Source organism: Carlito syrichta, unplaced genomic scaffold, assembly GCF_000164805.1.
Source record: "Carlito syrichta isolate Samal-C Ts95f unplaced genomic scaffold, Tarsius_syrichta-2.0.1 Scaffold303281, whole genome shotgun sequence".
Taxonomy (NCBI): domain Eukaryota; kingdom Metazoa; phylum Chordata; class Mammalia; order Primates; family Tarsiidae; genus Carlito; species Carlito syrichta.
This window is the reverse complement of record NW_007247377.1, coordinates 122,035-139,133: the sequence shown is the minus strand read 5'-3', so window position 1 is coordinate 139,133 and position 17,099 is coordinate 122,035. Positions and strand designations below refer to the sequence as shown.

The 17,099-nt window shown below is 41.6% G+C and overlaps 1 protein-coding gene across 4 annotated transcripts in view; it reads right to left on the bottom strand.

The window, feature by feature from the left end:
- CEP126 (centrosomal protein 126) overlaps positions 1 to 17,099 on the bottom strand; it is a 72,191-nt gene that overhangs the window by 7,613 nt on the left and 47,479 nt on the right. For 3 of the 4 annotated variants that reach the window (XM_021712455.1, XM_021712453.1, XM_008058291.1), the window contains 3 exons: positions 15,204 to 15,316; positions 12,552 to 12,627; positions 7,621 to 7,830 (listed from right to left, as the gene is read on the bottom strand). In XM_021712455.1, coding sequence (XP_021568130.1) covers positions 7,621 to 7,830; positions 12,552 to 12,627; positions 15,204 to 15,316 — 399 coding nt within the window. The remainder of the gene's footprint in view (positions 1 to 7,620; positions 7,831 to 12,551; positions 12,628 to 15,203; positions 15,317 to 17,099) is intronic. The other variant, XM_021712454.1, reaches the window with a different exon arrangement.

Genomic DNA, 17,099 nt, shown 5'->3' with positions numbered 1-17,099 from the left:
TTTTTTGAGTGGGAGGCTCACTCTGTCACCCAGGCTGGAGTGCAGTCACATGCTCACGACTACAGCAGCCTCAACCTGCTGGGCTTAGGCAGTCCTCCCGCCTCAGCCTCCCGAGTAGCTGGAACTACAACCGTGTGCAACCATGCCCGGCTAATTGTTTTATTGACTTTAGAGACGAGGTCTTGCCAAGTTGCCCAAGCTGGTCTCGACCCCCTGGGCTCAGGCAGGACTCTCGCCTCTGCCTCCCAAAGAGCTGGGATGACAGGCATGAACCACTGTGTCTGGCTCCACTTTTTATAATAAAACGTTAGTTGAGGAGAAAAACTCTAAAAACCAATAATAAATACATTATTCCAAAATTAGTTTTGATTCTAAGATTAACATACATAGAGTATATAAAACATATGCGTATTTTAATTAATCATAATAAAGTTAAAGCCTGTGCAACACCTACATTCGGACATCATCCCTGCTTGAGGAGCTTCCTGGCTCTCCCTGCCTCCACAATGCCCTCTGGACTGCGTTCCCATCCTTCCCATCCTTCTGCCAAAGTGGTATCCAACCCACGAAACTATGGGTACCAGATACTATGATACTGGACACTATGATTCTATGATACCAGATACTATGTTTCTTTGTCATTTTAGTACATATGTATACATCCCTGCAAAACAATATTGTTTAGTTTTACTTGTTTGGGGCTTCACGTAAATGGAACTGTACTATCTTCATTTTCCTGTGATTCACCTCCCCCCACAAAGTGTATATTTTTAGATTCATCTACGATCATGCACGTAGCTGCAGTTTATTTTCCTGGCTGAATGATATTCTATCACATGAATACACCAAGTTTAGATGTTGCACTTTTGGCTTTTATAAGCAGTGATGATCTCTGTGTACGTATGCCTGTCTGTGGGTGGACACCTGCAAGGTGGCTTGTAAGGTATGCTCATGCTCAGCGTAGCAGGCGGCGGCAACACATTTCCAGTGAGACTGTGCCAGGAGACGCTCCCACCAGCGTCCTGCAAGAGCGCTGCTGCTCACACCTTTCCCAGTGCACAACCCTGCCAGGCCTTTCAACTTCTATCTGAGGAACATCCCTTGTTTTAACAGGCTTTTTCCTGTGAATAATGAACTTAATAATGACCGGAGCACCTCTCGTTGTTTACTGTCATTTCACTTCTTTTGTTGTGAAGTTCCCATTCAAGTCTTTTTTTCTCTCCTTTTTCTACTGGGTTGTCTTTTTTCTTATTAATTTATGGTTCTTTACATATTTTGAGCGAGTTCTTTATTTCTGTTATATTTTCTGTCACCGAAGTTGCAATTTTAATATAGTCAGATTTATTAAGTTTTCCCTCTATGGATTATGTTTCCTGTGCTCTACTTAAGAAATCTTTCCTGTACGATGTCCACATGTATACCTAATCCTGAATTGTACCCTTATGTTATCTTCTAAAAGCTTTATATATTCTCTTTCACACTTAATCTTTAATAAACTCGGAACTGATATTTATATATGATATGTGGTAGTTCAACTTGACTTCTATTTAGTATTATTCCAATATGGAGTAACAAATAGCTTGTCTGAAAAAAATTCCTGAAGTTCTCCATGCCCTTCCTGGCAATCTGCTATCTGTAATCCAAGATCAGGTCTTCCCCAAGTAAGAGAAACTGCACCTTAATCCAACTTCCTATGACAGCAAGAGCACCTTCCTCCCACAAAAAGAATGAAACCTCTCACGCCGAAACCCTAATTACATGCTTATTAGGCAGGTTTCTGTTATCCCACAGCTGATGCTTTTTTCTTTTTAATTTTGCCCCATCTTTTTGTTTTTTCTCTTGGTGTTCCACTTTGAGAAACTTCCACTGACCTCTCTTTCAATTTACTGATTCTTTCCCCAGCCGTGTTGAGTCTACTGATCAACACATAAAAAACAGTTTCAATTTCTGTTACTATACTTTTATTTCTTACACACCTATTTGTCTCTCTTACAGTTTTCATCTCTCAGAATTCTCCGTCTGTTCATGCATGTGGTTTCTCTCTCCCATGTTGTTCCATCTTTCCCACTATTACCTTTAACATAGTAGTCACGTCATTTTATTTTACTTTTTAAAAGTTTTCAAAGTTTATTAGAGAAGGAAGAGAGGAAAGATAGAGAGACATGCCAGAGCTGGCATGGGTGAAAGAAACTGCCTAATCATGTTATTTTAAATGATCTACCTGATAGTTCCAACATCCTGGTTATCTCTGTATCTCATTCATCGATTGCTCTGTCCCTGGATGGTGTTTTTATTTTCTTGCTCTTTTGAGTGTCTCATACTTTTTGACGGAGGCTGGTCACCATTTCTAGAATGGTGGAGATGAGGTAAAGAGTGTTTGCATCTGGAGATGGGTATGCCACTTCTTCTGCTAGGCCACTGGTGTGTGTGTGTATGCGTGCGTGCAGTGTAAATATGCAGATGCTTAAAAACGTCGTAGGGAATTGAGCCGGGTTTGGGTTTTGCTGTGGCTCTAGTTACCTATATAGTCCACGGCTCATTTCAAATTCCTTGAGTGCTATTTTCACCTCTGCGGGGGTCTTGGAAGGACGCACCATCCCTCCAAATGTTCCCGCTCCACCCTCAGATTTTGGCCTTCCTGTGGGTCTGCACCACAGAAAGGATGGCTCTCTATGCCCGTGCCAGTCTTCCAGTAGTAGACTGCTGCTGCTCGGTGCTTGGTGCTTGTTGGCCTGGTGGTGGTGGTGGAGTCAGGGAGTTTTTCTGCTGTCCCGGTCCAGGCTCTGTCGTCGGTAGACCCTGTGTGCCTCCTCTTTCTTCTGCTTCTCCTTTCCGTGGCAGTTAATTTTGCCTGGCATCTTGGCAGTTTTTGTGCAAGAGAATTTCGTGTCTTCCTTCCACAGTGAGGATACCTCCACTGGTCTTGGCCTAGACCTGTTTTTGCCCCTGCCAAGGGTACAAGCTATTTTCTGTTACCGTGCCTCTGTCTCCAGTGAGTCTTCACTTGTGCCTTGAGGGAGCAGTGACGGGTTTGCTGCCTCTGTCCCGGCGCCCTGTGGTCTTTGTTCTGCAGGTGGGAAGGTTCTGCATGGGGTTCAGGCCCGTCCGGCCGCCCTCCCTCACTGCACCACTGAGGAAGGGTTTCGCTGGTCTCCTGTTCTGTCCCCTACTTTTCTCTGAACACACGGTGTAGATCCACGGAAAAGAATCTTTGAGTGGCTGTGAATTCCCCGCGTGCCTGCACCTGCAGGGGTTCTACAACCTCCTGGTAGCTTCCATCCACCCTTTAGCAGTTTGTGGAAAATGTAAGCAGGATTTCTAATCTCGGCTTGCATGGAAACTGCAATTTCTTCCTCTATTCATATTCTGCCAAAGGGTGAGTCAATGTTCACATCCTGTCTCTCACTGGAATTTCCTGTCCTTCCCTGATGTCAGATCCTTGGTTGTGCTGTCACCTCAGTTCTCTAATCAGTTCGAGAAAAGCTATACTTGTTCATTTACCTGCCTTTTCTTGTTCTCAGGGTGGGCTTCACATAGTCCAGCCCTCTACGTTTCAGGCAGAAGTAGAACACATACAAAATACATACGTGTGTGTGTGTGTGTGCACGTGCGTGCACGCACGTGTGTGTTCTCAACCAAAGGTGGTTTTTGCCACCCAGGGGATATGTGGCAATGTCTGGAGAAGCCTGGTCATGACTGGGATGTGCAACTAGAGGGCAGAGGCTCGAGCTGGTCAACATGGAACAATGCTCAAGTGCTGGGACAACAGGCGTAGCCACCGCATCCAGACGCTTTTTTGGCTGTTTGATCAGTTCTGACAGTAGTCTATTAAAATCTTCCACCATGACTAAAAATATCTTATATGTTTTTGAGGCTATGTTCTCAAATGTCCATTAAAACACTATGTATTTCTTCTGAATTAAATCTTTGATAATCGTGAGGTGACCCTTTGTACGTCTAGTAAGGAATTTTGTCTGATAACGTTACACCAAAACCAGCTTTCCTGTGATTAGAATTTGCTTGGTGTACATTTTCTGTCCTTTTCAGCTTTCAAATATCCTTATGCCTTACATATATTGTTTATAGACATAATATAATTGTCCTGTAAGGTTCCATTTGATAACCTCTTGGCTGTGGCACTTAATAGACTGACATTTATTGTCAATACACATGTATGTCCTGTCTTATAGTTTAGTGTCTTTATTTGTCTTCTCTCCTCTATGTTTATTTTTGTCTCCATTGTTGCCTTTTTTTCAGTGGATTCTGTGTTTCTTGTATGCCACATCCCCTTTTCTGTCAGTTTGGAAGTTGTGTATCATATTTCTGGTCCTTGAGTTGTGACTCTGTAATACCACAGGCATAATCTTAAAAGTATCAACATCTAAATTTAATCCGTTTCTTTGCCCAATTTCCTAAACAATATAAAAATTCTGGTATATTTTTACCACCATTTATGTCCCCCCAACTTATGTAAGATTGTTGATAGATTTAAAAAAAAAATTTTAAATTTCAAAGATGTGGGGTACAATTCAAGCTTAGGCATACAAATTTTCTTTTTTTTAATTGATTCCCCTACTCTTTTAAAAAAAATTTACTTATTTTAAAGATGTGGGGTACAATTCAGCATTAGGTATACAAATGGTGATTATGTAGTTATGTTGATAGATATTTTAAATAATTTTTCTCTGAAGTACACACTTTTTAATATTTATTGTTTTATGAACTGTTAGCTCAGATTCACCCTCTCAGACTGTCCATCTGGGATTACTTTCTGTCTGCTGAAGTGCATTTGTTAGACTTTCCTTTAGTAAGAGTGCTGTTAACAAAGTCTCTTAGTTTTTGTCTGAAAGTATTTTTAATTATCCAAATTCTTCAGAGAAATGTTCACTTCAAAAATATTTTATTTTATTTTATTATTATTTTTGAGCCAGAGTCTCCCTCAGCCTCCCCAGTAGCTGGGACTACAGATATGCTCCGTCATGCCTGGCTAATTCTTCTGCTTTTTTGTAGAGACAAGGTTGTCTTATGGTGCCTAGGCTGGTCTCAGACTCCTGGTTTCAAGTGATTTTCCCACCTAGGCCACCCAAAGTGCTGGGATCATAGGTGTGAGTCACCATGTCCCCCAAAAGATTTTAAATTTGAGTTACTTCTCTGAGCACACTGGATACATTGTTCAATATCTTCTGATATTTTTGTTTTGTTTTGAGTTGGAGCCTCACACTCCGTCGCCTAGGCTGGAGTGCAGGGGCACACTCCCAGCCACTGCAGCCTCAATTCTGGGCTCAGGCGACCCTTCGTCCTCAGCCTTCCAAGTAGCTGGAACCACAGGCGTGTACCACCATGTCTGGCTAATTTTAAAAAGTTATTTTAGAGACATAGTCTCACCAAGTTGCCCAGGCTGGTCTTAAACCCGTGGGCTCAGGCAACCCTCTCACCTTGGCCTCCGAAAGTGCTTGGGAATACAGGCTTGAGCCACCATGCCCGGCCTCTTCTGACATTTTTAATGTTTTCTGCCCTTTTGTTGCTGATGAAAATTCATTATGATGTTTCTTGGTGGTGATTTCTTTTTATTCACCCTGTTTGAAAGTACTGTTGAATCCGTAGGTAGGGACTGTTCATCAGATTGAGAAAACTGTCAAGTCATTATCACTTCAGATCTCACCTCTGGTGTTTCAGACCTTCTTATTCACTCCTCTGTGTCTTTTAAGCTCGATCTCACATTTTCTGTCTCTGTCTCAATGTTCTTTATTCTGGATAAATTTCTTTGATTCATATTATAGCTTCAAATATCTGTGATTTATGTTTAAATCATCTGTTGAGTTTTAAGTTTCAATGATGATGTTCTTCATTTCCAGGCATTCTGCTTGGGCCCAAAATATTCTTGGAGCCGGGCTCGGTGACTCAGCCTGTCATCCCGCGCCTTTGGGAGGCTAAGGTGAGTGGATTGCTGAGCCCACGGGTTCGAGACCCGCCTGGGCAGCAATACCTCATCTCTACAATAAATCAAAAAATCAGCCGGGCATGGTAGCACGTGCCTGTAATTCCGGCTACTCGGAGGGCTGAGGCAGAAGGATCGCCGGAGCCCAGCAGGTCGAGGCTGCGGTGGCCGGGAGCGGCCACTGCACTCCAGTCTGGGCGACGGAGTGAGACTCCAACTCAAAAAAAAAAAAAATTTCTTATTCTCTGTTTTTTTAAACTTATTTCTGATCATCTTAAAACATACAAGCAAAGTTATTTTATAGTCTGTGAATGGTAATTCATTATCTAAATTCTTCTTGGGTCCGTTTATTCTGTCTTGTGGTTTCTTCTGATTCTTTTCATGGATTATTTTTATTTTCTGTAGTGGACTGCTCATTTTCCTTGGATTTCAGTTGTGATCATTCTTTGAGGACTGGAATCTAGGTAAGTTTCTCCAAGAGACATAAATATATTGTTTCCAAGTTTTTGGGGATATTACCAGTTCGGGATCATTCCACATCAAATGCTTTGCTCGAGGTTTTCAGGCTCACTCAGCTAATGCGAATATGGGCTGTCAGTCAGTGTGATCCTAGACTGCGGTTCCAGGTCCTCAGAGATGACTTTCCTTCCACCATCTGCTGAATACTGACATTCAAGAAATCCAAGTTTTTAAAAAAATGTTCAAAATTTGAATGACCCTCCTTCGGCCACCTCCTCGTGTATGTATGCAAAGCATCGTTCTTTGGGTGGCCCAGTTTTGTGGTGGGAGGATCTTCAAAGGCTACTCATCCTTTGAGTAAGCCCTGGGTTTTGTCTTCAGTTTCCCTTTTGCTGTGAGGTTATGAAAAGCAAAGTTCGAGTTCACTCCCTGACTTGTGTCCTCAGGACAGAAGCTAGCTGCAGCAGCCTCCCTATCTTTTGGGGCTCTTCCTTATATCTAGTTTTGGTCTTAGAAATTCTCTACATTCCTACTACCTCATCACTATATTTAAGGTGGCTTTTTTTTTGAAGTCTCACTCCATCGCCTAGGCTGGAGTGCAGTGGCACGCTCACGGCCACCAGAGCCTCGACCTGCTGGGCTCAGGCAATCCTTCCGCCTCAGCCTTCCAAGTAGCTGGAACTACAGGCCCATGCTACCATGCCCGGCTAATTTTTGATTTATTGTAGAGACGAGGTCTCACCAAGTTGCCCGGGTGGGTCTCGAACCCCTGGGCTCAGGCAATCCTCTCGCCTCAGCCTCTCAAAGTACTGGGATTACAGGCTTGAGCCACCATGCCCGGCCCTGTATTTAAGGTTTTAAAAATGCTTAATCAAGAATTTATGGTTGTGCTGATGGATGGTCAGTATAGATACCCAGCCTGTTCATCACTGAAGTCTATCCATATTCCTAAAAGATAGGGAAGGCTGCCAAATAAATCAGCATAATCGTCAATAATATCATAAATGATATGGTATGCCTGAAATAGTATAGAGGCGGGGGGAGAGAAAAAAGATATAGTACAGTGTATTCAAATATATTCTCAATTATCATGCACTCAATTAAGTAGGTGATGACCTGGATACGTTATGTACTTTTATTTTCAATTTTTAAATTAACGTTTAAATTAAAATTTTTAAGTACAAGATACAATATTTCTTACAAAAGTGTTCTTCCATACTTACAGCGTAACCTTTCATTAAGATGCTCAAGGGACTGCAGGATCTTCTGTTCTTCAGCTGACAGCATGCAGATGTTGAATTGCTGGGTCTTATTTAAAGTGAGATTTGGCTTCTGTAGCTGCCTGCTGTTCATGAGAGTTAGAATTTCATCCTCAGGTACTGAGGCTTTCACTAGGTTTTCAGCCATCAAAAACTCAGAAGTACTACCTGAAACTACAGAAACTTTGCATCAGTACTTCTTGGATTCCTTTTTGTCTTTGAGACCAGCCCTTATACATACTTAACTGACATATGCCTGTATGTATTCATTTTACAAAGAGAAACCTAGTGACTATTAGGTTACTTTGCATTTTATTTATCAGGATCCTCTGGCTAGCATTTTTGCATCCTTAATTTTTAAAAAAAGGATATTCAAAACAATGGCAGCGAGTTACTACAGATTCCTCGTGTTGCCTAAACTAAAAAAAAACCAAAAAACAACAACCAAAAGAACCCAAACCAAAACATTATGTTTAGACAGTCTTTTGTGTGTTTGTTATTCACTGAGGGCCTAAAAAGAAGTTAAACAAGATTGCCTTTATGATAGCAATTATACCGATTTATAAATAAAAGAGTAAAAGGAACTTAAGGAAAGATTATAAAATTTGATGATCAGCTGAACAGAACTGACAGCCCAGAAACAGACTCAATGAGATACAAGAACAAGAAGAAAGAGACGTCAAAGATTTGAGAAGGGGAAGATGATTCACTAAATTAGTTCTCTGCTTATAAAAGAATTTCAATTTGGAGTTTTATTTCCCACTGTGTGTCGTTTAGACAAATTCCAAATAAATCAAAGAGTTAAATGTAAGAAATCAACCTATTAATCAAAGCAACTTAGAAGAAAAAGAAACAAACATTTAAAAATTTCTGTATTGGGAAGTTTCTTTGAGCTTAAAAGTGACAGAGAAATCATTTTTTAAAAAAGACAAAAGCATGTTTTAAAGGCCAGTCTTCCCTAATAGAGTTTAGGTTTCTGAAGGGCAATACTTTTGTATATTTTGTTCATTACTGTACAGGTCGAGTATCAAAATGCTTGGGACTCGAAGTGTTGTGGACTTCAGATTTTCAGAAATTTTGGAATATTTGCATATATATAATGATATAACTTGGGGATGGGACTCAAGTTTAAACATGAAATTCATTTATACCTTATACACACAACATGAAGGTAATTTCATACAATATTTTAAATAATCTTGTGCAGAAAACAAAGTTTGTATACACTGAGCCATCAGAAAGCAAAGATGTCACTCTCTCGGCCTCCCGTGTGGCCAATTTATGGCTATTTTGCATCTCCAACATTCCTAACCCTGAACATAAATGCTGCGGATAAACAATCATTTTCTTACACTTTTCCACACACAAGTATTGACAATATAAGATATGACAGCAAAAACATAAAGTGTTCAGGGTAACTGGACAACACAGCTGCATCACCAGAACACCTGTATCAGCTGTTGGACAACAGCAGCGGCCAATACCGGCAGCCTTTCAGTCTCCACCTGGTGTTGTGATTTGATTTAAAAGGTTACTGCATACTGTACTGTATTTTTTAGCTAAGAAGACATGTCTGAAGCAGCTGAGGGACCAGGAAGTGGGTCCCCTGGGTGGGGGTAGGTCCTGCCCAGGCATTCTGCTGGATGACTCTTTTAAATGTGTCCTCCAGAGTCATCTGCCTCATTATCAATGCTTTTGTCTCAGAAGCCTCTCTCTGATATATAAACGGACATGCTCTCTTGTTGCTGTGAATGTACACGACTCCAGTCCCTTGATGAGGCCACCGCACATTTTCACGGGGACTGCTGTCTCTGGGTGCTTTCCTGCGTGACAACAACGTCATCTTCATCGTCACTTTTTCCTGAGTCGGAGTCTCACTCCGTCACCCAGGCTGGAGTACAGTGGCAAGCTCACAACCACCCCAGTGGTGGCCCACTGGGCTCTGGCGATCCTTCCGCCTCAGCCTTCCAAGTAGCTGGAACTACAGATGTGCTGCCATGCCTGGCTAATTTTTTGATTTATTGTAGAGTTGCCAGGCTGGTCTCGAACCCTAGGCTCAGGCAATCCTCTCACCTTGGCCTCCCAAAGTGCTGGGATTATAGGCGTGAGCCACTGCACCCAGCCCTATCATCACAACCATCATGCCACCTTGATTCAGATCATTCTGGTTATTTCGCCATTGGTCAGTGAACGAACAACTGGAGCCTCATTCCTGATGTTAAAAACTTCTTTGGCATTCACTTCTTCCAGCTAGCTGATGGACGCTGAAGGGATATTTTCTGCACAAGGAGGTCAAACATTTTCTCTCGCTTGACATATGAAATCCTTCAAAGGTATCATCTTTGATCCTCATCTTCACTGAACTTAGTTGCAGGTCAGAGGCTGTGGTGCCAAGCACGCACAATCACGTCTCTAGTCACTGTGCTCCAAGTGTTGGCAACAGCATATACTGTATCCTTCATGCAAAACTTTTTCTTAAAACCTTCCACACTCAAGCCTCTGTTCACTACTGCTAGCATGCTGTTCCAAAAGGTGTTTTTACAATTACCTTTCATTGATCTAAGGAAACCCTGGTCACATGATGGAATGAATGAAGTCACATTTAGGAGAAAGCATGTGGCAAAAACATTTTTGATGAGAATTCTAGCTGGCAGATGAACGGAACAGCTGTCAAAGAATAATAAAATCTTGTAGACCTCAGTCCAGCTTCCCTGGTACAAGTGTTTGTGAAACCAAACAGAAAAGATGTCCCTGGGGATCCATGTCTTTTTGTTAGCATAATAACGGACTGGTACGGAATTCACTCCCTGAAAACAGTGAGGATGCAAGCTTCTGCCCATCATAGTGTTTCTGCTTAGGCATGTCTGCGGCATTAGCAGACCCCAGCAGTCATTCTGCCCTTGGCATCCTAGTTCCTGTAGGGGCTGTCCTATTAGCTGCGGTCAGCTCCTCTGGGCACTAACACCTAGACGGTGATGTTTCATCAGTATCATAGACTTGCTCTGCTGTCACATGTTCACCAGCGATGACCTTGGCCAACTTGCCAACAGATTTCTCCAGCAGATGCTTTATCACTAGAAACCTTTAAAAATGTAATGCTGTGTCTTGTTTTAAACTTCTGCAACTGGCCTATTGAATATTTATAGTTCCCTTCCATTTTCAGTTCACCGTAGCAGACCTTCGCTTGTTTCACAATCTGCAGACCACTAAGTGGCTTGTGGTCCCTGGTGCGATGGATCCTCTCTTTCAATACATGATGAGATCTTCACTTTCTGCTCTATGCTGTGCTTTTCTATTTTTCATTAAGTCCCTTCCTCACTTTCAGCACAGAGCTTCCACAGCTTACCCTCCTGTGCCTTGAGGTCATCTGCGGAGTTTCACAGGTGACCTCACTCTTCTCTAAGATGTTTCACAATTACACTGCTGGCCAGATTCTCCAAGAGCTCGACTTTCTGGGCTACAGAGAAAACAATGCTTCCTCTTTTTCTTATCACTGCTATCCACATAGGTATCTGCAGGCCTTTTTGATAGTTTCAATAGTGTTTTTACGCCACAAAGCAGGGAATAAGCAAAAAATAAATAAATAAATAAAAAGTGAGTAATGAGCACAGCTCTTGGACCTGTGTGGGATCGCAGGGGAACCTGCCATGGGCACATCAGCCAGCACGTGTGCCATTTTATTACCCTTTGTGGGCACGCTTGCGTGGGGAAGTCTGGGTGTAGTGGAGAAGACACATCACAGCCAAAGGGGATTGGGAGGATCTTTTAACTATTTGTCGTGTGCCTGTGTTTTGAATGTGATCTAATCTATGAGGTCGAATGTGGAATTTTCCATTTGTGACATCATATCAGTGCTCAGAAAGTTTTTAGATTTTGGATTGGTTTTGATTTTGGAATTTTAAACTAGGGATGCTCAACTTGTGTATCTGGTATCTACCTGTAAGCAGAAAATTCACACTCAATAATCATGTACTGAATGAACAAAGAAAAATTAAAACATACATATGCAAAAATAAAGTATAAGTGAAATAAAGTGAAATAATAAAATAGTGAAAACATTTGCTTTGGGAGACTGAGGCGAATGCCTGAATCCACAGGTTTGAGACCAGCCTGGGTAACTTGGTGAGACCTGTCACTACAATAAATTAAGAGTTCCAGCTATTTGGAAGGCTGAGGCGGAAGGATTGCTGAGCCCAGCAGGTCAAGGCTGTGGTGGCCATGAGTGTGCTACTGCACTCCAGCCTGGAAGACAGAGTGAGACTCTGGTTCAAAAAAAAAAATGCAACTAATCTAAAGATCAGAATCCTTGATGGTTATCTCAGTAAGAAAAATTCAAAACTCTAATAGCTAGGAAAAAAGAACATGAAGAGACAATTCATCAAAAAGCACATACAAAAACAGTCAAGTATATTATTAATAAAAGGTGCAGACACAAAAACCAATACAGTACTACTTAATTGCCTAGCATATAAACAAACACGAGAAGATTCTACCTCAAGCTGACATATACCACTGGGAGAAGTTTGAATGATAACATTTTCTGGAAAATACTTTAGCAATATGTATGAAAAGCCATACAATGCTTATTTCCTCTGATCCAGCATTCATTTAATACACAGAGGTGCATTCAAATAATATTTACTGGGTGCCGATTACATGCCAGTTACTATAATTTCAATTCTGGAGATTTATCCTATACAAATAATTGGAAAGTCAGGAAATAACATGTTTCATACATTATTATCTAGAGTAAAGCAACACTAGTAACCGCCTGAGGAGGTTCTCAGTGATGACTTAACGGCCACATAACACGCTAAGTAGCTGAGAAAATACATATCAGGAGAACAAACCACTGAGAGCAAAGATCAGAAGAAAATGTTTAAGCTAAGACATACCTTCTTCAACAGCAGAAGTGCCTCTTCTAGTTTGTTGTGGCTCCCTTGAACATATCTGGACACTTTGTCCAAAATGCTATAAAACAGAATATTGAATTAAACTATAATTCCATGTTTAAAATTCATAATATTTACATGGACTTTACAACTGTTAAAAATTGCTATATATATTTTTTCAGTTATCATTGTTCACATAACTTGTATATTTTCATTTTTTTTCTTTGGAGGTGAAATCAAGACTTACTGGTATAAAGCCTTTCGATGTTAACTGAACAATTTTTACAAAACGTGTTTTCTGTTCACTGAGAAATTCTCAGGTTGTGATGTTGTCCTGGATATTTGAAAGTGGTCAAATAAGCTGAGTGACTACTACTAATTAAAGGAAAGGTAAATTACCTTAAAGCTTATAACCTAGCTCGTTTGTTATTGTCAGGGTGAATCACACGTAGCTACTAGCCAAAAGCCTCTGACTATGGCTCATGCCAAAGACAGGTAAGCATATTAGCTGACAAAACTTAGAACGGAAACAGCAGCCCCAAGGCTGCATAAAACCTGGAAAAGAGAAAGTTCCGTAAACCGGCAATAAGCACATCCATTCAGCACTTGCTGAGAGACGCCGACGCTTCTCCGGATATGGTCCATTGTCTTCTTTCTTCCCAACTGCTGCACTTGAAGAAGTAACTGTAGTAACTGTTTTCTCGCGACCACACTCAACTTCTGTTTGGCCTGAGCTAAAGGAGAGCTGTGGATTTCGAAACAGCTGTCCCTCCAGAGTGCTCACGGTCTTGCCCGACCTTCACTACAGATTTGAGAAACCTTGGACTGAAACCCTGGTGCCCAGTGGCAGCTGTGCGTTTTCTGCCTTTCATGCATGTCTCTTACACTTTCTCCACATAGAAGTGACAGGCTGCAGAAAACCCAACCAGGTGAAACCCCGTGCGAGCTGGCAAGGGCCACTGCTACCGTCCCCAAGCCCTTCCCTGGCTCGGGAACAACAAAATGAAACAGAATGATACAGATACAACATTTTGACTCAGGAACACATTCTACAGCCAGTAAGACCCTGGGAGATGTCTACGTGGGTGTGTGGGTGGCAGCTGGGCATGGGCAGGGCGAGTGAGGCTTCTGGACAGAAGGACGAAGACGGACTCCAGAGGCGAGACAGGGGACGTGAAGGAGAAAGAGACGAAGGTCCCAGAACACAAGGCTGCGCCTGGAGAGGGACTCACGGAGGCCTCTGACGTCCAGCCTGCCCATTCTTTGGGTGTGACAGCCGAGTATTATCTTAAAATTCGAAACATATTAGTAAAACCCAAGAGAAAATAAGGGTACAAGATGCTTTCACCATGGATTTTGAGACGTTTGATGGGAACAACATGGAACTTCAAACAGAAGGACTTATGAGGTGCCACTGCATCTGTACTTGGTAATTAAGTATATGCTATTAAGCAATAAGAATATACTGATAATGGGAATAACTTTATTTATATAAGCATAGAGCTAAATCAGTTGTTCTGCTAAGATAGATCATGGTTGATTATTCTCCATAATAACAGCCTTATCCATCTAAAAATAATTATTTCCTATAATATACAAATGATAGGACTCTCCTGTAACTTAAAATATAAATTCTCCATAAGGCGCTCTAGTCTAGTTCTTTTTAAAACTTAGAAGTGATATTTAAAGTAGAAACTTCAAGTAAAATGCTCTCTACTTATCCATCTAGACTTTTAATATTTTAAAGTCAATCCTTGGGTCAAGTTAGAAGTATCCAGTCCTCAGATCAAGCCACATGAAACTCTTTGCTCATTTGTTGCTGAACGGTTATTAGGGGCATGTTCATTATGTACTTCAAAGTCCACTATACAAGGGTTACTTTAAAATACTGTATCCCAAACAACAACAGTATCAATATCCCTTGAGAATTATATAGCTATCCAATTTCCTTTTTTTCTACGTCTTGGAGGAAGCTCAGATCCAAACAGGTTATCCAATCACAGGTGGCAATATTAGCCTTTATGACTAGCATGCTTGCTTCCCCTATCCATGGCTCTAGCTTTCTTTTCTTTTCTTCAAGTTGTTTCAAAACCTTCATTAACAACTGACTATAAGACGAATTAGAATACAGCAAATAGGTATAGTATGAGTACAATAAGCTCCTAGCATAACGATTCCACGGCTGCTTCACAAATGGTTTAGGCTACATTTACATTTATGTTGTATTACACATACACGATATGCACATACAAGAGCACAGTCTGTTTTGGGCCGGGCGCAGTGGCGCAAGCCTGTAATCGTAGTACTTTGGGAGGCTGAGGCGAGAGGATTGCCTGAGCCCGCAGGTTTGAGACCAGCCGGGCAACTTGGCGAGACCTCGTCTCTACAATAAATCAAAAAATTAACTGGGCATGGTAGCACGCGTCTGTAGTTCCGGCTACTTGGAAGACTGAGGTGGAAGGATCACCTGAGTCCAGAAGGTCGATGCTGGAGTGGCCGTGAGCATGCCACTGCACTCCAGCCTGGACAACAGAGTGAGACTCCAATTCAAATAAAATAAAATAAAATAAAATAAAAAGTAAAAAAAAAGAACACTGTTTTATAAGCAAATTTTAATAATGATTATTTAAAAAAAAAAACTAATACTGTACTTACATTCATTTGCTCACTGTACTTCCGTCCTACAGATCCAGGGTTTTGGCCTTTCTTCTCTAAAAGACTTCTCTGCTTGTTTTCAACGATTCGTTTTCTTCTCATAACTGTAGAATCTTAAACACATGCCAGTACAATATCAAAAATCATGCAAGTTGAGTAGATTGAGATTATGTATCTCCGCTACATAATCACGCTCAAGTCCACTGCACAATTACACACATTACAGAAAACTGTTAAGTCTCACTTGTTTGGTCAGCATATTTTTATTGAGCTCCTCTTACATGTTCCATGCATGGCACACGTACAAGAATGGCTTCAACAAAATTCCTGCTTCTGAGAGGTTTATAGTTTAGAGCAGTGACCTCCAGAGCACAGGGCTGGAACAGCGAGGCATGTAAGATAATCCACTGGTGTGCAGGAAGGTGTTAGAATTCTAGCTTCTATTTGTTAAAAACTAGAAGTTCAACTTGGCATGGGCACTCCGTTCCTTTGCAAGGCAGAGGGTAATATGGTGTGCGCAGGCAACTCATTCGTCTTGAAGGAAGAACAGACATTCTGAGAACATGAGGCCGGCAGTGTCGTTGTCACCATCCGTGCCCTTCAAGCTCCTGCAATGTGCGAACGTGAATGTGTGCTCAGGGAAGTGGACTTATGCATGCCTTGCAGTATATTAAGTTCTCACAAAAGCTGGAGGCTTATTCTGAGAAACAGGAGTCAGCAGTTAAAAGGAAGGGGTAAAAACGGCGGGGAGGCGTGCAGCTCAGCGGAGGAAGGGGTTTGAGCCAACCAGCAACGGGAGGGGACGCCCCATGAGGCGGGGCCCCTCCGCACTGCGCCTTTCAAGCAGAGGCTGAGCGTCCACCAAGAGGAAGCTAGATGCATGGGTTACAGGTTGAACTAGTTCGGTTTTAAAATATTTTCCAGAGCTGCAATTCAGCGACTGTCTCCTGCATTTTTCATGTTTCCAATTAAGAATGCTACAGATTTTTAGATATGCAATATTTTATTGAAGGTTAGTCGCCTTATTCTGAGTTTTGGTAGTGAAACTAGTATATCTAGAATTTTCACATGAAACCAGAAATTTGGCCAGAAATACCAATGCAAATAATTTTTTCCAAAAATTCCAAGCTCTTGGCAATTGTATTTTTTTTTTTTTGAGTTGGAGTCTCACTTTGTTGCCCGGGCTGGAGTGCAGTGGCATGCTCAAGTCCATTCCAGAATCTACCTGCTGGGCTCCAGCAATCCTTCCGCCTCAGCCTTCCAGGTAGCTGGAACTACAAGCGTGCGCTACCACGCCTGGCTAGTCTTTTTTATTTATTGTAGAAGTGAGGTTTCACCATGTTGCCCAGGCTGGTCTCGAACCTGTGGGTTCAGGCAATCCTCTCACCTCAGCTTCTCAAAGTGCTGGTATTAGACAGGCTTGAGCCACTGCGCCCGGCTTATTGTATTATTAGATAGCATTTAAGTGCCTGTGTGTGAACCCTCCTCTCAGACCGAACCCCTCCTCTCATTGTCCTGGGTCACCCAGGTTGTTTATATATCCCTTAAAATATATATACTCTAAAATAACATAGAGGGCAACCCCCTCGGGTCCTCTCCCACTGTGGGAGATTTTCTGTCCTCTCAATAAATCCTGCTTTAAAAAATAAAAAAATAAAATAACATAGAGCACAGCAGTACTTCTAAACAGCTGGTTATTACTGCCTGAAATTATCATCTAAAATTATACTGGCTTTGTAACAGCTATAGTAAACTACTTTTTGTTTTGTCTTGTTCAGTTTTGTGTATGTGTTTGTCTCAAAGGACAGCTGTCAAGACAGATATCTTCCCTCTTGGAACTATAACACTGATTTGAAAAGATGAAATACATACAAACTATAAAGGAACAGATCACAT